This window comes from Equus caballus, chromosome 24 (assembly GCF_041296265.1).
Source record: "Equus caballus isolate H_3958 breed thoroughbred chromosome 24, TB-T2T, whole genome shotgun sequence".
Lineage (NCBI taxonomy): Eukaryota > Metazoa > Chordata > Mammalia > Perissodactyla > Equidae > Equus > Equus caballus.
In genome coordinates this window covers 34,191,134-34,209,119 of record NC_091707.1, presented here as the reverse complement: position 1 = coordinate 34,209,119, position 17,986 = coordinate 34,191,134, and the positions used below count along the sequence as shown (strand labels likewise).

The 17,986-nt window shown below is 42.4% G+C and overlaps 1 protein-coding gene and 1 pseudogene across 50 annotated transcripts in view; one reads left to right on the top strand and one right to left on the bottom strand.

Moving 5' to 3' along the window:
* TTLL5 (tubulin tyrosine ligase like 5) overlaps nucleotides 1-17,986 on the bottom strand; it is a 280,680-nt gene that overhangs the window by 113,383 nt on the left and 149,311 nt on the right. For 10 of the 50 annotated variants that reach the window (XM_070250212.1, XM_070250219.1, XM_070250211.1 and 7 more), the window contains one exon: nucleotides 12,679-13,019. The exons of the other annotated variants lie outside the window; for them this stretch is intronic. In XM_070250212.1, the coding sequence (XP_070106313.1) occupies nucleotides 12,986-13,019 (34 nt within the window). In that variant the 3' untranslated portion in view covers nucleotides 12,679-12,985. Of the gene's footprint in view, nucleotides 1-12,678; nucleotides 13,020-17,986 lie in introns of those variants that run through there. 50 annotated transcript variants of the gene reach the window in all.
* On the top strand, nucleotides 1,959-2,799 carry LOC138920505 (small ribosomal subunit protein uS5 pseudogene; annotated as a pseudogene).

Sequence of the window (17,986 nt, the reverse complement as noted above, 5' to 3'; positions counted from 1 at the left end):
TATATATATATGTATTTTTTTTCTTTCTTCCCTTGGATGCAGCCCTGTGCAAATGGTCTTGTATTGGAAGAAATTTGAAACTCGGAATATTTTTTTTTTTTGAGGAAGACTGGCCCTGAGCTAACAACCATGCCCATCTTCCTCTATTTTATATGTGGGACGCCTACCACAGCATGGCTTGACAAGTGGTGCATAGGTCTGCACCTGGGATCCGAACTGACAAACCTTGGGCCATCAAAGCAGAAAGTGTGAACCTAACCACTGTGCCATGGGACCGGCCCCTCACAATATTTCTCAACTTCACACCACGTAGGAAGTCAGACTTAGGGAAATAGACAGTATAGAAAAATTATTACGGGAATCCCCTAGAAAGTCAGACAGGATGACAGAAAAATGGATGAATAGGAGAGAAGAAATGATGACTCCAAGGAGCCCAAAAGTTTCCAAAGGCATAGTCGTGACACTGAAAACAGTGAACACTGATATACCAGAACTGTCCCATGTGCCCACTGCAAGGACAGGAGGAAGGGAATGTGACTGCGAGAGTGCGTGTGTGTGTGTGTGTGTGTGTGCGCGCGCGCGTGTGTGTGTGTGTGTGCACAGCTGGGGCGGGCCAGGAGGAGGTAGTACAAGAATGTTAAACTTCCATCTTCCAACAGGAAGAGAATAAATTATATATGAAATGAAAAGCCCAAAAATGGCAGAAAACATATGATTTAAAAATAAGAAGATATGGGGCTGGCTCCGTGGCTGAGTGGTTAAGTTCGCGTGCTCCGCTGCGGCGGCCCAGGGTTCGGATCCTGGGCGCGGACATAGCACTGCTAGTGAGGCCATGTTGAGGCAGCGTCCCACATCCCACAACTAGAAGGACCTGCAACTAAGATATACAACTGCGTATAGGGGGCGTTTGGGGAGATAAAGCAGGAAAAAAAAAAAAAAAAAAAAGATTGGCAACAGTTGTTAGCCCAGGTGCCAATCTTTAAAAAAAACAAAAATAAATAACAAACTAAAAAAAAAATAAATAAAAATAAGAAGGTAAATAACAGAAGAAACAGCTGGACAAAGAATTTGAATGCAGTTATCTCTGGGGTGTGGAAATTAAGGTTGGGTAGCAGAGAGAAGAGAAGGAGCAAGGGATTTCCCTTTTCATGATAAACCTTATAGAATTACCTAACTTTTAAGGCTATGTTCCTCAGTTATTGTGGGAACCAGCCTTCAAGCTGGCCCCCGATGATGCCCACCTCCTGGTATTCATAGTCTTGTGTAATCCCCTCCCACACTAAATAGAGCTGGCCTGTGTGAACAATAGGATGTTGCAAAAACAACAGTGTGTTTGAAAGACCTAAATATAAGAGCTAAACAATAAAACTTTTAGAAGAAAATATAGGGCAAAAGCTTCATGACATTTCATTTGGTGATGATTTCTTGGATATGACACCAAAGACACAGGCAACAAAAGAAAAAAATAGAAAAACTCTACTTCGTCAAAATTAAAAACTTGTGCATCAAAGGACACTATCAACAGAGTAGAAAGCCATCTATGGAATGAGAGAAAACATTTGCAAACCCTATATCTGCTAAGGGGTTAATATCCAAAATATATGAGAAATCCTAAAACTCAACAACACAAAACCAAAATTGATTTAAACATGGGCAAAGGACTTAAATAGGCATTTTTCTAAACAAGATATACAAATGACCAAACAAGCATATGAAAAGACGCTCAACATCACTAATCATTAGGGAAATGCAAATCAAAACCACAACGAGATATCACCTCATACTGATTAGGATGGCTACTATCGAAAAACAAAATAAGTGTTGGCGACGAGGTGGAGAAACCGAAACCCTTGTGTGCTGCTGGTGGGAATGTAAAATGGTGCAGTTACCGTGGAAAACAGAATGGAGGTTCCTCAAAAGACTAAAAACAGAATTGTCCTTCTACTCTTAGAAAACAAATGGTGGACAACGTGGGTGCAGCAGGAGGCCAGGAGGCAGCCACAGCAGCTTTCACAGAGGTTTGGGCAGTAGCTTCAGGGGCTGGGATCACAGCGGTGCTCAGGCTGGGGCCGAGGCCACAGAGCTCAGTGAGGCAAGGCCGAGGACAAGAAGTGGCTCCCTGTCACCAAGCTGGGTCGCTTGGTCATAGACACGAAAATCACGTCCCTGGAGGAACTCTATCTTTTCTCCTCATCCATCAAGAAGTCTGAGATCTTGGACTTTTTCCCGGGGAAGACCCTCAAGGGTGAGCTTGAAGATTATGCCTGTGCCAAAGCAGACCCATATTGGCCAGCAGACCAGGTTCAAGGTATTCATCAATATCAGGGACTACAACGGCCATCTCAATCTGGATAAGTGCTCCAAAGAGGTAGCTACTGCTATCTGCAGGGCCATCACCCTGGCCAAGGTCTCCACTGTTGCCATGCAGGGTGGCTACTCAGGCAACAAGATCAGCAAGCCCTATACTGTCCTTCACAAGGTGACCAGCCACTGCGGCTCTGTGCTGACGTGCCTCATCCTTGCCCCTAGAGGCACTAGCATTGTCTGGGCCCTTGTGCCCAAGAAGCTGCTGCCAGGAAGATGGCTGGTATTGACAACTGATACACCTTGTCCAGGGGCTGTACTGCCACCCTGGGCAACCTTGTCAAAGCCACCTTTGATGCCATCTTGAAGACCTATAGCTATCTCATCCCAATCTCTGGAAAGAGACCATGTTCACCAAGTCTCCTGATTAGGAATTCACAGACCATACCAGAGTCTGTGCAGAGGACCCAGGCTCCAGCTAAGGCCGCCATGTAGCATACTAACACAAGAAAAATAAAGTGAATTAATTAAGGTGGGAAAAAAATTAGAATTATCATATGATCCAACAATTCTAGTCTGGGTACATACCCAAAAGAATTTAAAGCTGGGACACAAATACCTATTTGTACACCCATGTTAACAGCAATATTAACAACAGCCAAAAGGCAAAAGCAACCCAAGCATCCACTGACAGATGAATCTATAAACAAAATGTGGTATATCCATACAAAGGAGTATTATTCAGCTTTAGAATGGAAGGAAATTCTGACACATTACAACACGGATGATGCTTGAAGATATTATGCTAAATGAAATAAGTCAGTCACAAAAGGACAAACACTGCATGATTCCACTTATATGAGGTACCTAGAGTAGTCAAATTCACAGAGACAGAATGTCGAATGGTGGTTGCCAGGGGCTGGGAGAGGGAGAATGGGGAGTTATTTTTTAAAGGGCACAGAGTTTTAGTTTTGAAAGATGAAAAGTTCTGGAAGAAGATGGTGGTGATGGTTGCACAATAATGTGATGTACAGTCGTCCCTCCCTTATCCGTGGTTTCACTTTCCACAGTTTCAGTCACCCGCGGTCAACTGTGGTTCAAAAATATTAAATGGAAAATTCCAGAAATAAACAATTCATAAGTTTTAAATTGTATGCTGTTCTGAGTAGCATGATGAAATCTTGCACCATCCTGCGCTGTCCTGCTCTGTCCTGCCCAGGACGTGAATCATCCCTTTGTCCAGTGTATCTATGCTGTATATGATACCCACTTATTAGTCACTTAGTAACTGTCTGTTAACAGTATCTTGTTACAGAATATTGTTATAATTGTTCTGTTTTATTACTAGTTATTGTTGTTAATCTCTTACTGCGTCTAATTTATAAATTAAACTATCATAGGTAGGTATGTATAGGAAAAAACACAGTATATGTATGGTTCGGTACTCTCTGTGGTTTCAGGCATCCACTGGGGGTCTTGGAATGTACCCCCTCCAAACAAGGGGGGACCACTGTACTTAACGCTACTGAACTGTACACTTAAAACTGTAAATTTTATGTTATGTGTATTTTACCACAATTAAAAAAGAATTTTTTTTAAATGGTATATGACTTCTGAGGCTAGGTCATAAAAGACATTGCGGCTTCTGTCTTTCTCTTGAGTCATTCATTCTGGAGGAACCCAGCTGCTAGAAGTCCACGTGGTGAGGAACTGAGGCCTCCCGCCAACGTCCAGCATGAACTCAGCATCCACGTGAGAGTGAGCTATCACGGAAGTCCACGTGGTGAGGAACGGAGGCCTCCCGCCCACGTCCAGCAGGAACTCAGCATCCACGTGAGAGTGAGCTACCACGGAAGCGCATCCTCCAGCCTGGGGCAAACCTTCAGACGACTGCAGCCCTCGTGGCTGCTATCTGAACTGCAACCTCATGAAAGAGCCTGAGCCAGAATCACCCAATTAAGCTGCTCCTCAATTCATGACCCACAGAAAGTGAGATAACAAATGTTTGTTTTAAGCCACTAAATTTTGAGATAATTTGTTCTACAGCTAGATGACTAATGCAATTACTTAGATAACAAACTTTTAAAAGAAAAGAAAAATTAGCTTTAAAACATTATCATATCAAAGTGGCTTGATATCCTACCACAGCATATATCAGGGTGCATTATCATGATGGTCTGCTGCTGGACTACAATGCATCGCTTCACTAAAGCCTTAAGAGAGAGATTCTCAACCGTTCTGTACTGAGAAGACTTCTCAAGTTTGTAAAGTTTGATATATTTTAATACAGCGTTACAGCCATGTCTATCAGATGACTGGTGCTGAGCTGGCCGGATCCTGCTGCATGGAGAAGAGCAAGGTATATTTGCAATATGTAAGAGGGGAAATGTAACACCAAGATGGCACCAAATACAGACTGTGTGTTTATTAGAATATGAAGAAACTTCTCCTTGTGAATATATTAGAGTCTAGTCAGGGCAATAAATAAATAAGACTGTTCAAATAGCCACATAGTTCTGAAGAATGACCCAGTGAGGAAGACACCTCCAGCAGTTTAATGGACCCTGTGAGATACTGCTCTTCTTTAATATTAATTCCACCGGGTGTAATTCACTGGGTTGAGTATTCTTTTGAGTCTTTTACTTCCTTCAAGTGTGCTGAGCAAAGTTCTAACACGTGGAAGTGTGTTGCAAACACAAAAAGGGTGACAACTGCTGCCATAGCAGGTTTTTGACCAGCTTAGTGTTAGGGTTCCTTTCTAGAGGAAGCTGAAGCTCAGATCCTAAAGAAGGCAAGCATGTTGAGTTGTGGCTCTGGTTAAAAGAGAAAGTCTTGACTTGATCTGTCTAAATTTTTCAGGTGCCCAAAACAGGCATTAGTTAAAGAGCTGTCCAGGTGGGAAGTCCGGTCTGTGATTACGAACCTAGGTATTTAAATTCATTCAGCAAACATTAAATTAGTGGATACTATGTGTCAGATACTGCACTAAGGGACAGGAGTATAAAGATGTATAAGTCTTGACCTCAAAGGAGGTGGTAGAGGAAAAACATGAAAATCTAATCATAACACAATGTAAACGCTACAGGTAATGGCAAGCAGGCTGCCTCTGCATGGGATGGTGGTAGAAGGTGCACAGAGTAAGGGTGAGAGTTGGGTTGGATCTGGAATGACAAAAAGAATTTGCCAGATATGAATGGGGAAGGGAAAGACAGTGGAAATATTAAGTATAAAGACCCAGAAATGTTAAAACAAACAAAGAAACAATTTTCCTGACTTCTTCAGTTGACATTAATTAAAAGAATAGACAATGGGATAAAACCCCCTTAGCATGGCCTATCAGGCACTTTAACTTTCCCATCTCATCCTCAGCCATTCCCTACTCGCACGCCATGCTCCCCTAACACTGCACTCAGGGATGCTCTTCTAGGCATCTCCACTTTCACACAAGTCTGCCATTTTCACTTAGTTAAAAAACAATAATCCATCCTTTGCAAAGTCTAGTCTGGTCTTCCTCTGATAAAACTTATTCCTTGAGGCCCCAAGATGCCTTTTATCGGTATGCTTTTTGTACTGTGACTGTTCTTCACAGTGACTCTTTCTTACCCACTGGACCAACCATTAAGGCCATGAGTTCATCACTCTGGTCTTTGTCTACCCAGAGCCTGGCAACATCACATTCATGCAATGTTTGCTGAAAGAACAAATACATGAATAAATGAAGATTCCTCTCTCTGGGGCAGTCCTTTGTTCCACCCGAAGGGAAACTAAAACAAATAAAAAACAAATAGAAAGCAAATGTAGTAAAAGATTAACATTCTCATATAAATTGATTTAAAAAAAGAAACCTCCAGTAAAAAAAAAAAAAAGATCTAGGTCTGACCAGCTTCCATGACCTGCCAACACCTCAACTTGGGCTTGTCTGCTGTTTGTAATCTAGTTAGAGGAGAAGTGAGAGGAGTTAGAGCCATCAAATGAAAATTTCATTGAGCAGAGAATCAGAAGCCCTGGGTTTCAGTCCTTACTTTACCACCAGGTAGGCACGAGAATTTGCACAATCCACTGAACTTCTCTGGGTCTCAATTTTTAATACCTGTAAAACAGGATATCGATAGATGAAGTGAAAATGTTTACACTAATTCTCACCTACTGAGCACTTACTCTGTGGTAGGCACTGTATAAAAGTGCTTTTCTTATGTCATTTAGCTTTTATTTGCTCCTTAGAACATCCCTAGAAAGGAGGCATTTCATGCTCACTTAGAGATAAGGAGAGTAGGTTCAAAGAACCTGCCCCAGGAAACAAGCAAGTGTAAGCGGCTAACAAAAGGAGGGATCCAAATTAGTCTGTCTCTAAAGCACAGACTCTCAAACACTAGGCTACAACATTTAAATGTAAGATCTTAGACATTCTAAAATAAAAGAATTTGGACCTTCTCAAGCCATATGATAGCACTGAAAACTGGCAGTGCTTGTTTATCTACTTTCTCTGAGGAGATGCCTTAAGGTGATGGGGACTGGGCGACAGGCATGTGGAGAAGCACCAAACACAAGAGTCTTCAAAGGGGGAGCAGCCTTTCTGGAAGAAAGGTCTGAGCGCAGAGAAAGAAAGACAACGCAGGAGGAGATGACACGGAAAGCGGGGATTGAGGGGACAGCCCGGCAGAAAAGCAGGGAGGGGGAAACAGGAAGGGACCCCAGCCGTGCTGCTGATGAAGATGCAGTGCTGGGCGGGGGAGAACGATGAAGGGGCCCAGTGCTCTTGATGGGCAGAGCTGTAGGGGACAGGTGGCCATGCTGAGGAGAGAAGGGTCCACCAGGATGGCAATTCTAGCCCGAAGTGGGAAAGGAGATGGGACAACCTTGCTTCTCCAAGAACTGAGGGGGTTAAAACAGAGAGCTCAGCCTGGGCCTGAGGGGAGAAGAAGGGGGAGACTAGTAACAAAAACAATGACCCCACAGGTCTGAAAGGAAGAACCTGCAGACTGAAAAAGAAGTGATGACAGAGAGTGCCTGGAATGGACCATTTAACGCTTTAAACCTGTGCCAAGCTGAGTAATGTGGGACTGAACTTGTGATTTACTTCAACTCTGGGAGAGATTAGTCTGTGTATCATCAGCAGCATAAACAAACATTACTATTTTACAGTGAGAAGTGTTATTAATATTGAAAATACCTAATCATGTGCAGTACTTTAAAGTTTACAAAGCACGTTCACGCACATGAGCTCATCAAACTCCCACAACAGCCCAGGCTTCATCATTTCCACATGGCCAAATTAGGCTGACGTCTTGTCAAAGGATTTACTCCAAGTGAGAAGTTCTACGTGGACCTGAGACTGGCACCTGGGTCTTCCCATCCCTGGTCCAGGCTTCTCTGTATAGGAATAAAATACAGCCTTTGGATTTAAATGACTTATATCTCAGGAGAGAAAGAACGAAGGCATAAGAGATAATTAGACAAGGGAGCATAGACTATACTCCAAAAGAGTAGAGTTCAGAGGAAGGAGCAAATTTGGGGGTAGATGGAAAAGGTGTGAGGTGACTGTGGACGGGACGGAGAAAGGGATTAGGAAGCAGGGAAGCAGGGAAGCAGAGGAAGCTCGAGTGTGGTTCCAGAGGGCACTCTTCCCACCCAGTCCCTCTCCTTCAGCAGAGCACTTGCAAGTGCAATCATTTAACAAATATTTACGTTGACATTGTGCTAAATGCTGAGCATTCAATGGTGAACAAGATCTACATTGAAGAAATTTACTCCAAGACCAAAGTGTCAGGGTTGCTTGGTGGGTGGCATCATCTGTCCTTTTGGAAAAGGGAGATGTTCTATTCCCAGAGGGATGCCCCAATCCATGGGAGAAACATAGGAGCTCCAGTTTTAAAAACTCACTACTTTCCCAAAATAGAAGAGGACTCTGTTAGCCTCTCCTTTGGCAGGTGATCAGAAAGGGTCAGAGCTGAAAAGGGAAGAGGGAGCATGAAAGTGGCTATTTCACAGCAGAGTCAAAGTAAAAAGAAAAAGCAAGAGGGTTGTGTTTAGCAACTTACTTCACAATTTTATATTTACCCTCCCAACATCCAAGCTCCATTGTATATACTATGCACATATAGTAAAGAAAAAATGTGATATGAGAACACAGTGAGAGAGTCTGCGAAGTGCTGAAACAGCATACCTGGCAGCTGCTAAAACAAAACTTCAAAGATTTGGCTTCTTTGAAAAGCCATCAAGCAGGACCCCACCCACTCCCCCTGCTAGCCACAGCTTCCCTGGGAGCTAGTACACGTAACCACTTCCGCATGTTTGGCTCTGTTCCCCAGGGCTATAGCAGCTCCATTAACGAGTCAGAGCTGCCAGCCAAGCAGGTGGGGGGATGAGGGCTGGGAGAGTGTAGGGATGCGAGACCTCTCCCCAGTATTCAGCCATGGGCATATCTCAGTAAATAAAACGATAATCCTGATCTGCTTAAAAAGCCCCTACCCCTCAGTCAGTTCAGATCTGATTGGTTAGAGACTTGTAACACAGAAGCTCTGGGCTTTTGAGATTCCCAAGGCATTAGAATATGCACCTCCTAGCACCACAAATTAGTTCAAGAACAGCATCTGTGGTAAATCTCTAGCTCTAAACAAAAGAGGCCTGACATCGACAGAAGAGCCTAAGAGGATAATCAAGAATATGCCTTTCTTAGAAACGCATTCCTTTGTATTTTTTTAATCCACTAACCAAATTTGGGTCTTTATCACATCTTCTGGGTCAACCATCTAGTCCTGCACTGCCCAATATGGTAGCCACGAGCCACACTGGCTTCTGAGTATTTGAAATGTGGCTAGTATGACTGAGGAATGAATTTTTCATTTTATTTACTTTTAATTAATTTAAATTTAAATATCCACACGTGGCTTGTGGCTACCATATTGGTCAGCATTGATCTAGTCACTTATTCACCAAATATTTACTGAGCACTTTGTACAGGGAACTATAAGGATAGAAAGATGTGTAAGACTTGGTCTCTGCCTTCAAAAAGCTTGCAATCTAATATGGGAGGTAAGACAAGTACATAAACAATCACAATATAAGGAGGAGTGCTAAGTGTCATAGCAGAGATAGATGATATTAGAACCTGGAGAAGGGAGATGGTGGCCTGACATTATACATTCCCCATGCTAACCACTCAAGTAGGAGATGCCAGTAAGTCTATCAAACAAAGGACAGTGAGGAGAGAGGAACAACTATAAAGAACACCAAAAAGCTGAAACACCACAGAAACACATTTTCAGCAAATACTACAACTTATTAGTCAACCAATGAGAGAAGGCTGGAGTAAAGAGACAGCTATTCCACGCTGGGCTGTCAAAGATGGCAGACGCCCCTTCACTCTTAAGTATCTTCTAGCAGTAGCTCTTAAGACTCCTGTGGGTTAGGTGGACTGGGGAGAAGAATGGTAGAAGGAAGGTTCTCTGCCTTTTCCTCTTCTCCCACACCCTGCCCAGACTGGGGAGAGCCTTTTGCTTGCAGGGCACTTTCAATTTTGGGTAACTATAAAGAACTGAATAGGGTCCAAAAAGCAGTAAGGACCTGATAACTTGGGAAAAGGGGTGTGTGAGCCCTAAACACAATGAAGAAGAAACACGACTTTCTTCCTAGTGTTCGGTTCACCAGGATAGGAAGAGTCACAAAGATCCATCCTCTAGGAATTAAAATCATGCACTTAGCCAGAGCTTCCTCTGAACTTTACCTTTGAGGAACATGAGTGCAGTAGAGAAGGAATAGAAGGAAGAGAAATTCTCGTGACATCTGCTTGGGAGATCAGGAAAGACCGCAGAAAGGCTGAGTTGAGCTGAGCCCTGTAGGAAAAAGGGGCTTGGATGTGTGAAAATGTAGGTGAGGAGCAGGGTGTTCATTCATTCTTTTATTTAATATTTGTTCTACTGTTTACCAAGGCACTGGGATATAATAGTAAGACAACCTACACTTTTGTGAACGAGTGACGGTAAGTAAACAGTAAGCTAACAGGGTAAGTGCTATAGAATGGTATATGCAAGAACGTAGTGATGGGAAAATATACTGATTTCTGATCCACTGAGTTTGGCTGGAGCTGAACATGTGAAGAATAAAACTGGAAAGGTAGATTGGCCAGACGCACGTGTTTATCTTGAAAATCAGCCCAAGTTATTTTTTGTTTTTCTTTTTGTTTTGTGGTACATTAGAAGATCTTTTTATTTCTTCCCTAAAAATTGTTTTAATTAACAAAATTAAGAAAATATCAATAAAGAAAATCTTTAGAGGAAATAAAACCAATGAGAAAGACTTAGACTTGAGAGGGAGAAGCCCAGTTGTGCTATATCCCCAAGCTGCATTCTCCAAATTATACTTATCAGTAAGAAAGTCACTATTTTGCTATGTCTGATTTTTTTCTATAATTTAGTTGTGAACTGGAGGAAGGCAGAAAGTATGATTAATGATGCTTTGTGAGGGCCCAAACCAACTTCTAGACCTTTTAGTTATATGAAGTGAAAAATCTTCTTTACAGTTAGAGCCATGCTGATTTCAGTTTCTATCACTTGAAACTCAAATGTGTTTTGACTAATACATTATTTCTAACAGAAACACTTTGCTTCAGCCAGACTGGTTCCCATTCACTGTCCCTTGAACATGCCTTAGACACCTTGTACCTCATCTTTTTTCCTTCACTTATCTGTAGCCTGTACATAATCCAGGAGTGGATTAAACCCTTCCTTTGCAAAGCCCTATCTTTTCATCCATCTTTATACCTTTTCTAAATTGTGAACCCTTCTCAAACCATATGCCCCTTTTTAATCACTCACTTTGTATTTCACATACAAAAAACAAGTAAACATACAGGGCAGTATTCTCTAGACTACCCTGCTGAAGAGTCAACTCTAACTCAGCAGGAGTGTGGGTCACATTTCTTTGATCCTCTCATAGATCCTCGCATAGTGTCAAGCACAAAGTAAATGTGCAATTATCTCTTCATTAATGTTAGCCTCTTTGCCTATCCAAGCCCCATGTGCCCTTCCAGATTCAGCTCACACCCCTTTCTGTTCTGTGACATTTTTGCCACCTTCTCCAGTCATGGATCACTATCTCCTCTGAACTCATCCCACTTACAGCACAATCCTCTTATTCAACAATTAAGCAATACTACTTTACAGTACTTGCATTAACAATTTAAATGACTGTTGACTTTCCTCCTTGAGGGTAGAGACCCTGTCCACTACCTCCTTTGGACTTCAGCCCAGTGCCTTGCATGTAGGAGATATTCAGCAAATGTGTGTGAACTTTTCGGGGATAACATTGTTTTAACAACTACCAGATGAAGCCATTTCCCAGCTGGAACATTACTTATTACCAGTTTCACCTTTCCTCTTTTTCAAATATTTCAATATAGTAAATATTTGGTGAAAAGGTAACAAAACTTTTCTTTTGGGGGCTTGTATTTCAAATGTCAGTGTTGGGTTCAAGCAGCTAGCGAGATATTTGAGAGCACTAATAATACAGGCAGATTCTTTCATCTACTCAGTTTTCCTTGGTGCAGCCCAGTTTCAGAAGAACATAATTTGATTTCCTCTAGCCTTTAAGTACGTGCCATTTATTACCTCCCTTTATGGTTTCTTTACCAGCTCTGCCAGAAAGCCTGGTATTCTCACCTAAATCCTTCTAGACTGTAGTCACATACTGAGATGCACGCATATATCATTTTTATCACAGAAAGATGATAAAACTTATTTTTAAGAATCAGGCCAAACCTCGTATTGATTATTGGCTTTAAAGCTAAATTAATACAAGTCTTAGCCTGATAATTCATGAAAACCAAACAACATGCCTTCACCGCCTCTGAAGCATAAGAAGAGTCCAATTAAGACAAGAGTTCTACTGTTACTTATTATGAACACCCAACCCTGACATAGGATGTGACATTCTGAATTCCTACGCTCTCATATACTGCCTGTCTCCCAACTCCAGCCTTACTCACATCTCCCAAAGAACATTTGACACCATATTTAAACGACCTTTTAAGTTTTGCTTCTCTTGGTTATCTTTCTTTAGGAGTATTTTGATGGTTTGTAATAAAAATTTTAACATACAGACCGTATTTCACAATAAAAATAATGTAGACCTCAGTACTGTCATTAGGTTTAACTGCTTCCCCACTGTAACACTGTATGACACCACACGTGGGTGACGCTCAGTGGTAACCGAACTAGTGCTACCTACGTGTTGTGGCAATACCACATCCCAAGCAAGCCTAATGTCACGTTTCTCTTTTTTCTGGAAAGGAGACTAAGAGAACCTACATGAAAACCAGAACCTACACCAAAACTTTGCTCCTCAAAATGGCTGCAAGGACGAAAAAACCTTTACTCCTTTTCAGATGCTACAAGTCTATTCTTTTAATAAAACATAGACACTGGGAGTTGTTTTCCTTTTAGCCTCTTAAATCCTAGAAATTTAAAAAGTAAGGCATTGATTTCTCAGTTGTACGTGGTCAGTAACACGCTGAGAGTCTCTCAGCAGAAAGATATGCAGCAGGGTAGGATGGGGTCTTCAGCTGAAGGTTCGGGAAAGCCAGCTGGTAGTCCTTCTAAATTTGCTGAGTCAACATTAAGCAGGCTTTAAAAATGGATCATCGATGTTTCTCTCCAGGAGTCAGAAGGAAAGACAGAGTGTTTCTTCACCATTGTGATTCTTTCCAAGCTCTTTTAAGGCTGGTAAACAGAGTTAATTTGGAAACACAGAAGACAACAGAAAAACCATGTGAGAATTAAACTGAATTATGAAATAAGTAACTCTGATCTAATTTCCTAATTCTAGAAAAGGAGTCTCATTCAGCTTAGTACATAGATTTTTGTCATTCAGGCCTCTTAAAACCAAAATAATCATCAATTGTGGATAGATATAAAATTACAAAGCGAACAGTTAAATAAGATAGAGTTTTGCCTCTAACAATGATTCTGTGTGTGTATGCATGTGTGAACGCACGCGTGTGTGTTAATCCTAAGGAAAAGCAAGGTGGTTTATCTTTAACACTTTGTGAGGGAGGGGAACAGCCAGATTAAACTGGAAAATGCTACACTGGCGAATCACAAAGCAAGCTGCATTTCAATTTGTATTGCAGATAAGAAAAGATCCACTTCTTTCACTCCTGATACTAGGCCCAAACGTTCTCAAACTTACCTTGCCTAGGCCCTGGTATGATGTCCAGCTAGCTATTTTTGACACATTTCCTAAGTTTACTAACATTCCTTCAACAGGCAAAAGCCCAATCATTCTGGCCTTCGCACAAACACCTATGGCACTCAACTCTCTTGGTGAATGAGGAACTGTAGAATCTGTCACAGAGCTTGAACTGACACACAGCATAACCCCTGAGAGGTTATGTGCCTGGCTGAGTGAGAAAAGCAGCAGAGGAATTTCAGATAGAAGTAAAGGCCTTTATCACTCATGTGCCAGAGAAATATTTTACAAAAGAAGGAGGACTGGTGCGAGCTGAGACTCAGGAGGAGGAAAGTCAGGCAAACTTTACGGGAAAGAAGGAAGGAGAATAAGGAGTGAAATATCACTTCTCCAGAACTTTGAACGTGAAAGAGTTTCTTTTCTTCTTTTCAGGCCCCCCAAAAAGTTGTTTCTTTTTGTGATTGTGCTCTTTGGCTAGAGAGTGTTGTTTATATAACAGGATAAAGTACAAAATTATAAGCTCCAAACTCCTCCAGAGAAAAGCTCTCCCAAAGCTCGACCCCCGGGATGGATGGAAAATCTGAGTGTTTACTGGCTGGAACATCGGGCTGCAATGGAAATTTCAACATTCAGAAGAAGATAGCGGAGAGGAAGGGCCTGGCGAGTAGAAAGAAGTCACCCTTCCACAAAGGGGTCAAACAAAAGGAAGAGTCTCCTGTGGCCCCACTCTGAGGCCTTCCCTTCCTCAGCTGGGAAGCCGCCTCTCTAACTCAGGCCCAGGAGCCCAGTGCACACGGGTAAGGGCCAGTTTCCCCGAAACTAGATAAGACAGTAAGTGGTGTAGCAATACTGTATCCCAAGCAAGTCCAATTTTAAGTTTCTCCTCTTTTTTTTCTGGAAGGGGAAATAAATATTATCAAGAACCTACACCAAAACCAGGCACTATACCGGCTACTTTCACACACACAACTCAATTCAATCTTCTAATAACTTAATGAGGTAGGTATTATTATCTGCATTTTTCAGCAGATAGGGAATTGTGGCTCAGAAAAGCTAAGTAACTTGTCCACAGTCACATACTCAGTAAGGCAAACCAGGTTCTGTCTGACCCTAAAGTCCCTTCTCTTTTCATGACACTATGCCATCTTCCTCACAGGGGCAGGTGGCCCCCTTATCTACAAAGTTAACATACTTTTAAAGAAATAGAAGCATTTTAAGACTAAGTTCAGAATAATTCCCTTACACAGAGGCAGAAGATAGAAGCAAAACCTTGCCATTTTGGTCACTGAATAATTTTTGCAGAACTACGGGGCTCTCTTTTAAATCCTTACATACTCCTCCTCTTCTTTTTTTATTGTGGTAAAAAAAAAGCATAACTTTAAAAAGAAAGTATTGCTACCCCCCCCCCCCCAAAAAGAAGCATAACTTTAAATTTACCTTTTTTTTTTTGAGGAAGATTAGCCCTGAGCCAACATCTGCCACCAATTCTCCTCTTTTTTGCTGAGGAAGACTGGCCCTGAGCTAACATCCGGGCCCATCTTCCTCTACTTTATATGCGGAATGCCTGCCACAGCATGGCTTGCCAAGCGGTGCCATGTCCGAACCTGGGATCCGAACTGGCGAACCCCAGGCTGCCAAGAAGCGGAACGTGTGCACTTAACCGCTGTGCCAGCAGGCCGGACCCTTAACCATTTTTATGTGTACAGTTCAGTAGTGTTAAGTATATTCACACATTGTGCAACAGATCTCTAGAACTTTTTCATCTTGCAAAACTGAAACTCTATAGCAGTCAACATTAATCCTCCCTCCCTCCTTTTCCCAGCCCTTGGCAACCATCTTTCTACTTTCTGCTTCTATGATTTCGACTACTTTAGATACTTCATAAGAGTGGAAATATACAATTTTGTCCTTTTGTGACTGCCTTGTTTCACTCAATGTAATGTCCTCCAGGTTCGCCCATGTTGTAGCATGTGACAGGATTAAATCTTTACACACTCTTCTTGACACTCTTTCTTCTAATGGTCTGTGCCATAAACTTTAGATCTTTGTTATATGCTGCCTGACACAACTCTCTAATTGTTCCATGTGTATATGGCTCCTTCTCCTCACTAGACGGTACCTCTTAGTGATCAAACACCATGTCTTCAAAGTCTTTTAGAATCCACCTAGCACTGCAGTGAGAACACGGAAGATACATCCTGGACAGCAAACTCTGTGAGATCAGGAACGATTCTGTTTTATTTATCACCACTCCTCAGTGTCTAACATAATACCTGACACATGTAAAATGAATGTGGTATATTTTTTCAAGAAAATAACAAACAACATTTCTAAGGACTGATTGAGAAAGAAAAGATGAGAAGTCAGAGACCTGAATCTCCAGCAACATTTCTAAGAAATAATCTAAAGGAATGGAGAAAAGTATTAACTATACTAGAATCAGAATCTCTGAAAAACTTGTTCCTAAAAAGTATGTAAAGCAGGATACCAGACTCTTTACAATTTATTACTGGAAGAGTAAGATGGCGGAGGGACAAGGTGACACGAAATATAGCCCAAAGTTCCAAGATTTGGTGCTTCACTGTCCCCCACTCCCCAGCACAGAATTTAAAGTTCTGACATGGAGATGTTCTCTAGAGTGGGGGCCGGCCAGGCCGAGCAGCCCATGCCCATGATGCCTTGCCCTGTCACAAAAAGAAGGAACAAACTCATGGCTGTGCTTTCAACCTCCCCCACCTTTAACATCGAGGAACAGACAAATCCCCAGGTTGCATGTGTGAAAAAGCCAGAGATGGATAAAAATAATTCAATGACAAATGCTGGAAAAACATACAAAGGGGCAGAAGCCAGACATTCGTGGGATTCCCTGACAGCTCGATCCACAAGGAAGGGCTGGACTGGAAAAAAACAGGGCCTCAGGTTCCTGCCAAGCCGTCTGAGGCCCTGTCCTTCCCAAATCATTCCAAGCAGCAGCCAAGACTTTACAGTAACCCTTCCAGGTCTCACACAGAAAGATGCACTGTGAACCCACTGAGTGCGCCTCACCTAGGAAACGCTCCTGCCTGACATGTTCCAATTCCATGTAGGTTGGCAGAAACGAGGAGATGCCTCTACACACCAACCCTCAGCCAACGCTCCTCATGTGCCCAGAAAATAGATAGTTAAAAGGCAGCTTGAAAAGTCCTACCTACTTCATTTGCTAAAGAAAAGCTTAAATACCCAGGTATCAACATCTAGAAACCAAATACGATCCCTTTAAGAAAAAAGAGGTCATGAACACTCTGTACCTGCATCCTGGAGGCTCTATTGTATAATTCAAAATTGGCCTTGCTCAGAGGCACACCTCAGGCTTCTAAACATGTGACTGTATTTGGCCCTGACTACTTTCTCTTCTGGAGAATGGCCTGCAATTAATCTCACTTATTACCTCTGAAAAGTAACAACAGAGGAATGGCTGGCCAAGTCCAACTCCAGAGTGTCTAGGGAACTGCAAGCTACACGGCCAGGCCTCAGACTGTCTGGGCAAGTCATGGGCTCTCTGCCGTCCTCTCCCACAACAAAGCTCCAACAGGGGCTCCAGACAGACCAAAGGAACCAAGGGATTTGAGGAGCTGGGCTGAGCTCACCCTGACCCAATGGGAGACAACAGCCCTGAGGCTACATTTGGGGTGGTTTCAAAACAGCGGGGGAAGAACAAGGTTGTCTGGTGAAAACTTGTGTGATCCATAAAATTGAGAACAATAGCAACACCACAGGGAAATGAAAAATAACACTATTTGCAGAGTTCTCGTGAGTCACCAGTTTTCATTCCTGTGGCTACCAAGTCACTGAATCCTCCAATATGCAGAAGAAAAGTACAGCCAGCAATGGATGTTCTTTACATCTTGTTACTGTTCACAGGGCAGCCTCTAGTCTAGTGAATTATCCGAGTTTATCAGCACTGGAATCCTCTGAAGCTATTATAGAAGTAGTAAGAACATCTTTTATTTACTTAGCACCCACTTCCAGGGAGATCAAAGTGCTCAAAGGGCAATCTAAAAGCTCTCAAAAGAGGCCAGTTTATATGCAAGCATGCTTACCCAATAAAAAGATTCAATGAATAGTTTAGGGTCACTTAGTGTCGAAAACAGTAATAAAACTCACATCTCTAAGCTTCTAATCCCATATTCATTAAACTTAGCCTCCCTTACTACTAAGGGAGGAATAGCAAGAGACTAAATACCCACAAAACAGTGACTTACCAGGTGGAAACAGAAATTGGGGCACAGTACTGTGAGCATGCCTGCTGGAGGGCTGGCTGGGGCCCACATCACAGCCAGGTCTGGAAGGACCTCGGAGAATTCACTTAGGTCTGGTTTAGGGTGGGTACCTCTGGGAGTTCCACGTGGAACTGGAACTCCCAAGCTGAGCCTCCAGGCTGTCCTGGCAACCAGAGGTTATCTGGGGGCAGAGGGAGATTTCCTAGCGCTACTCTGGACTGGAAGGAGACCTGAAAACT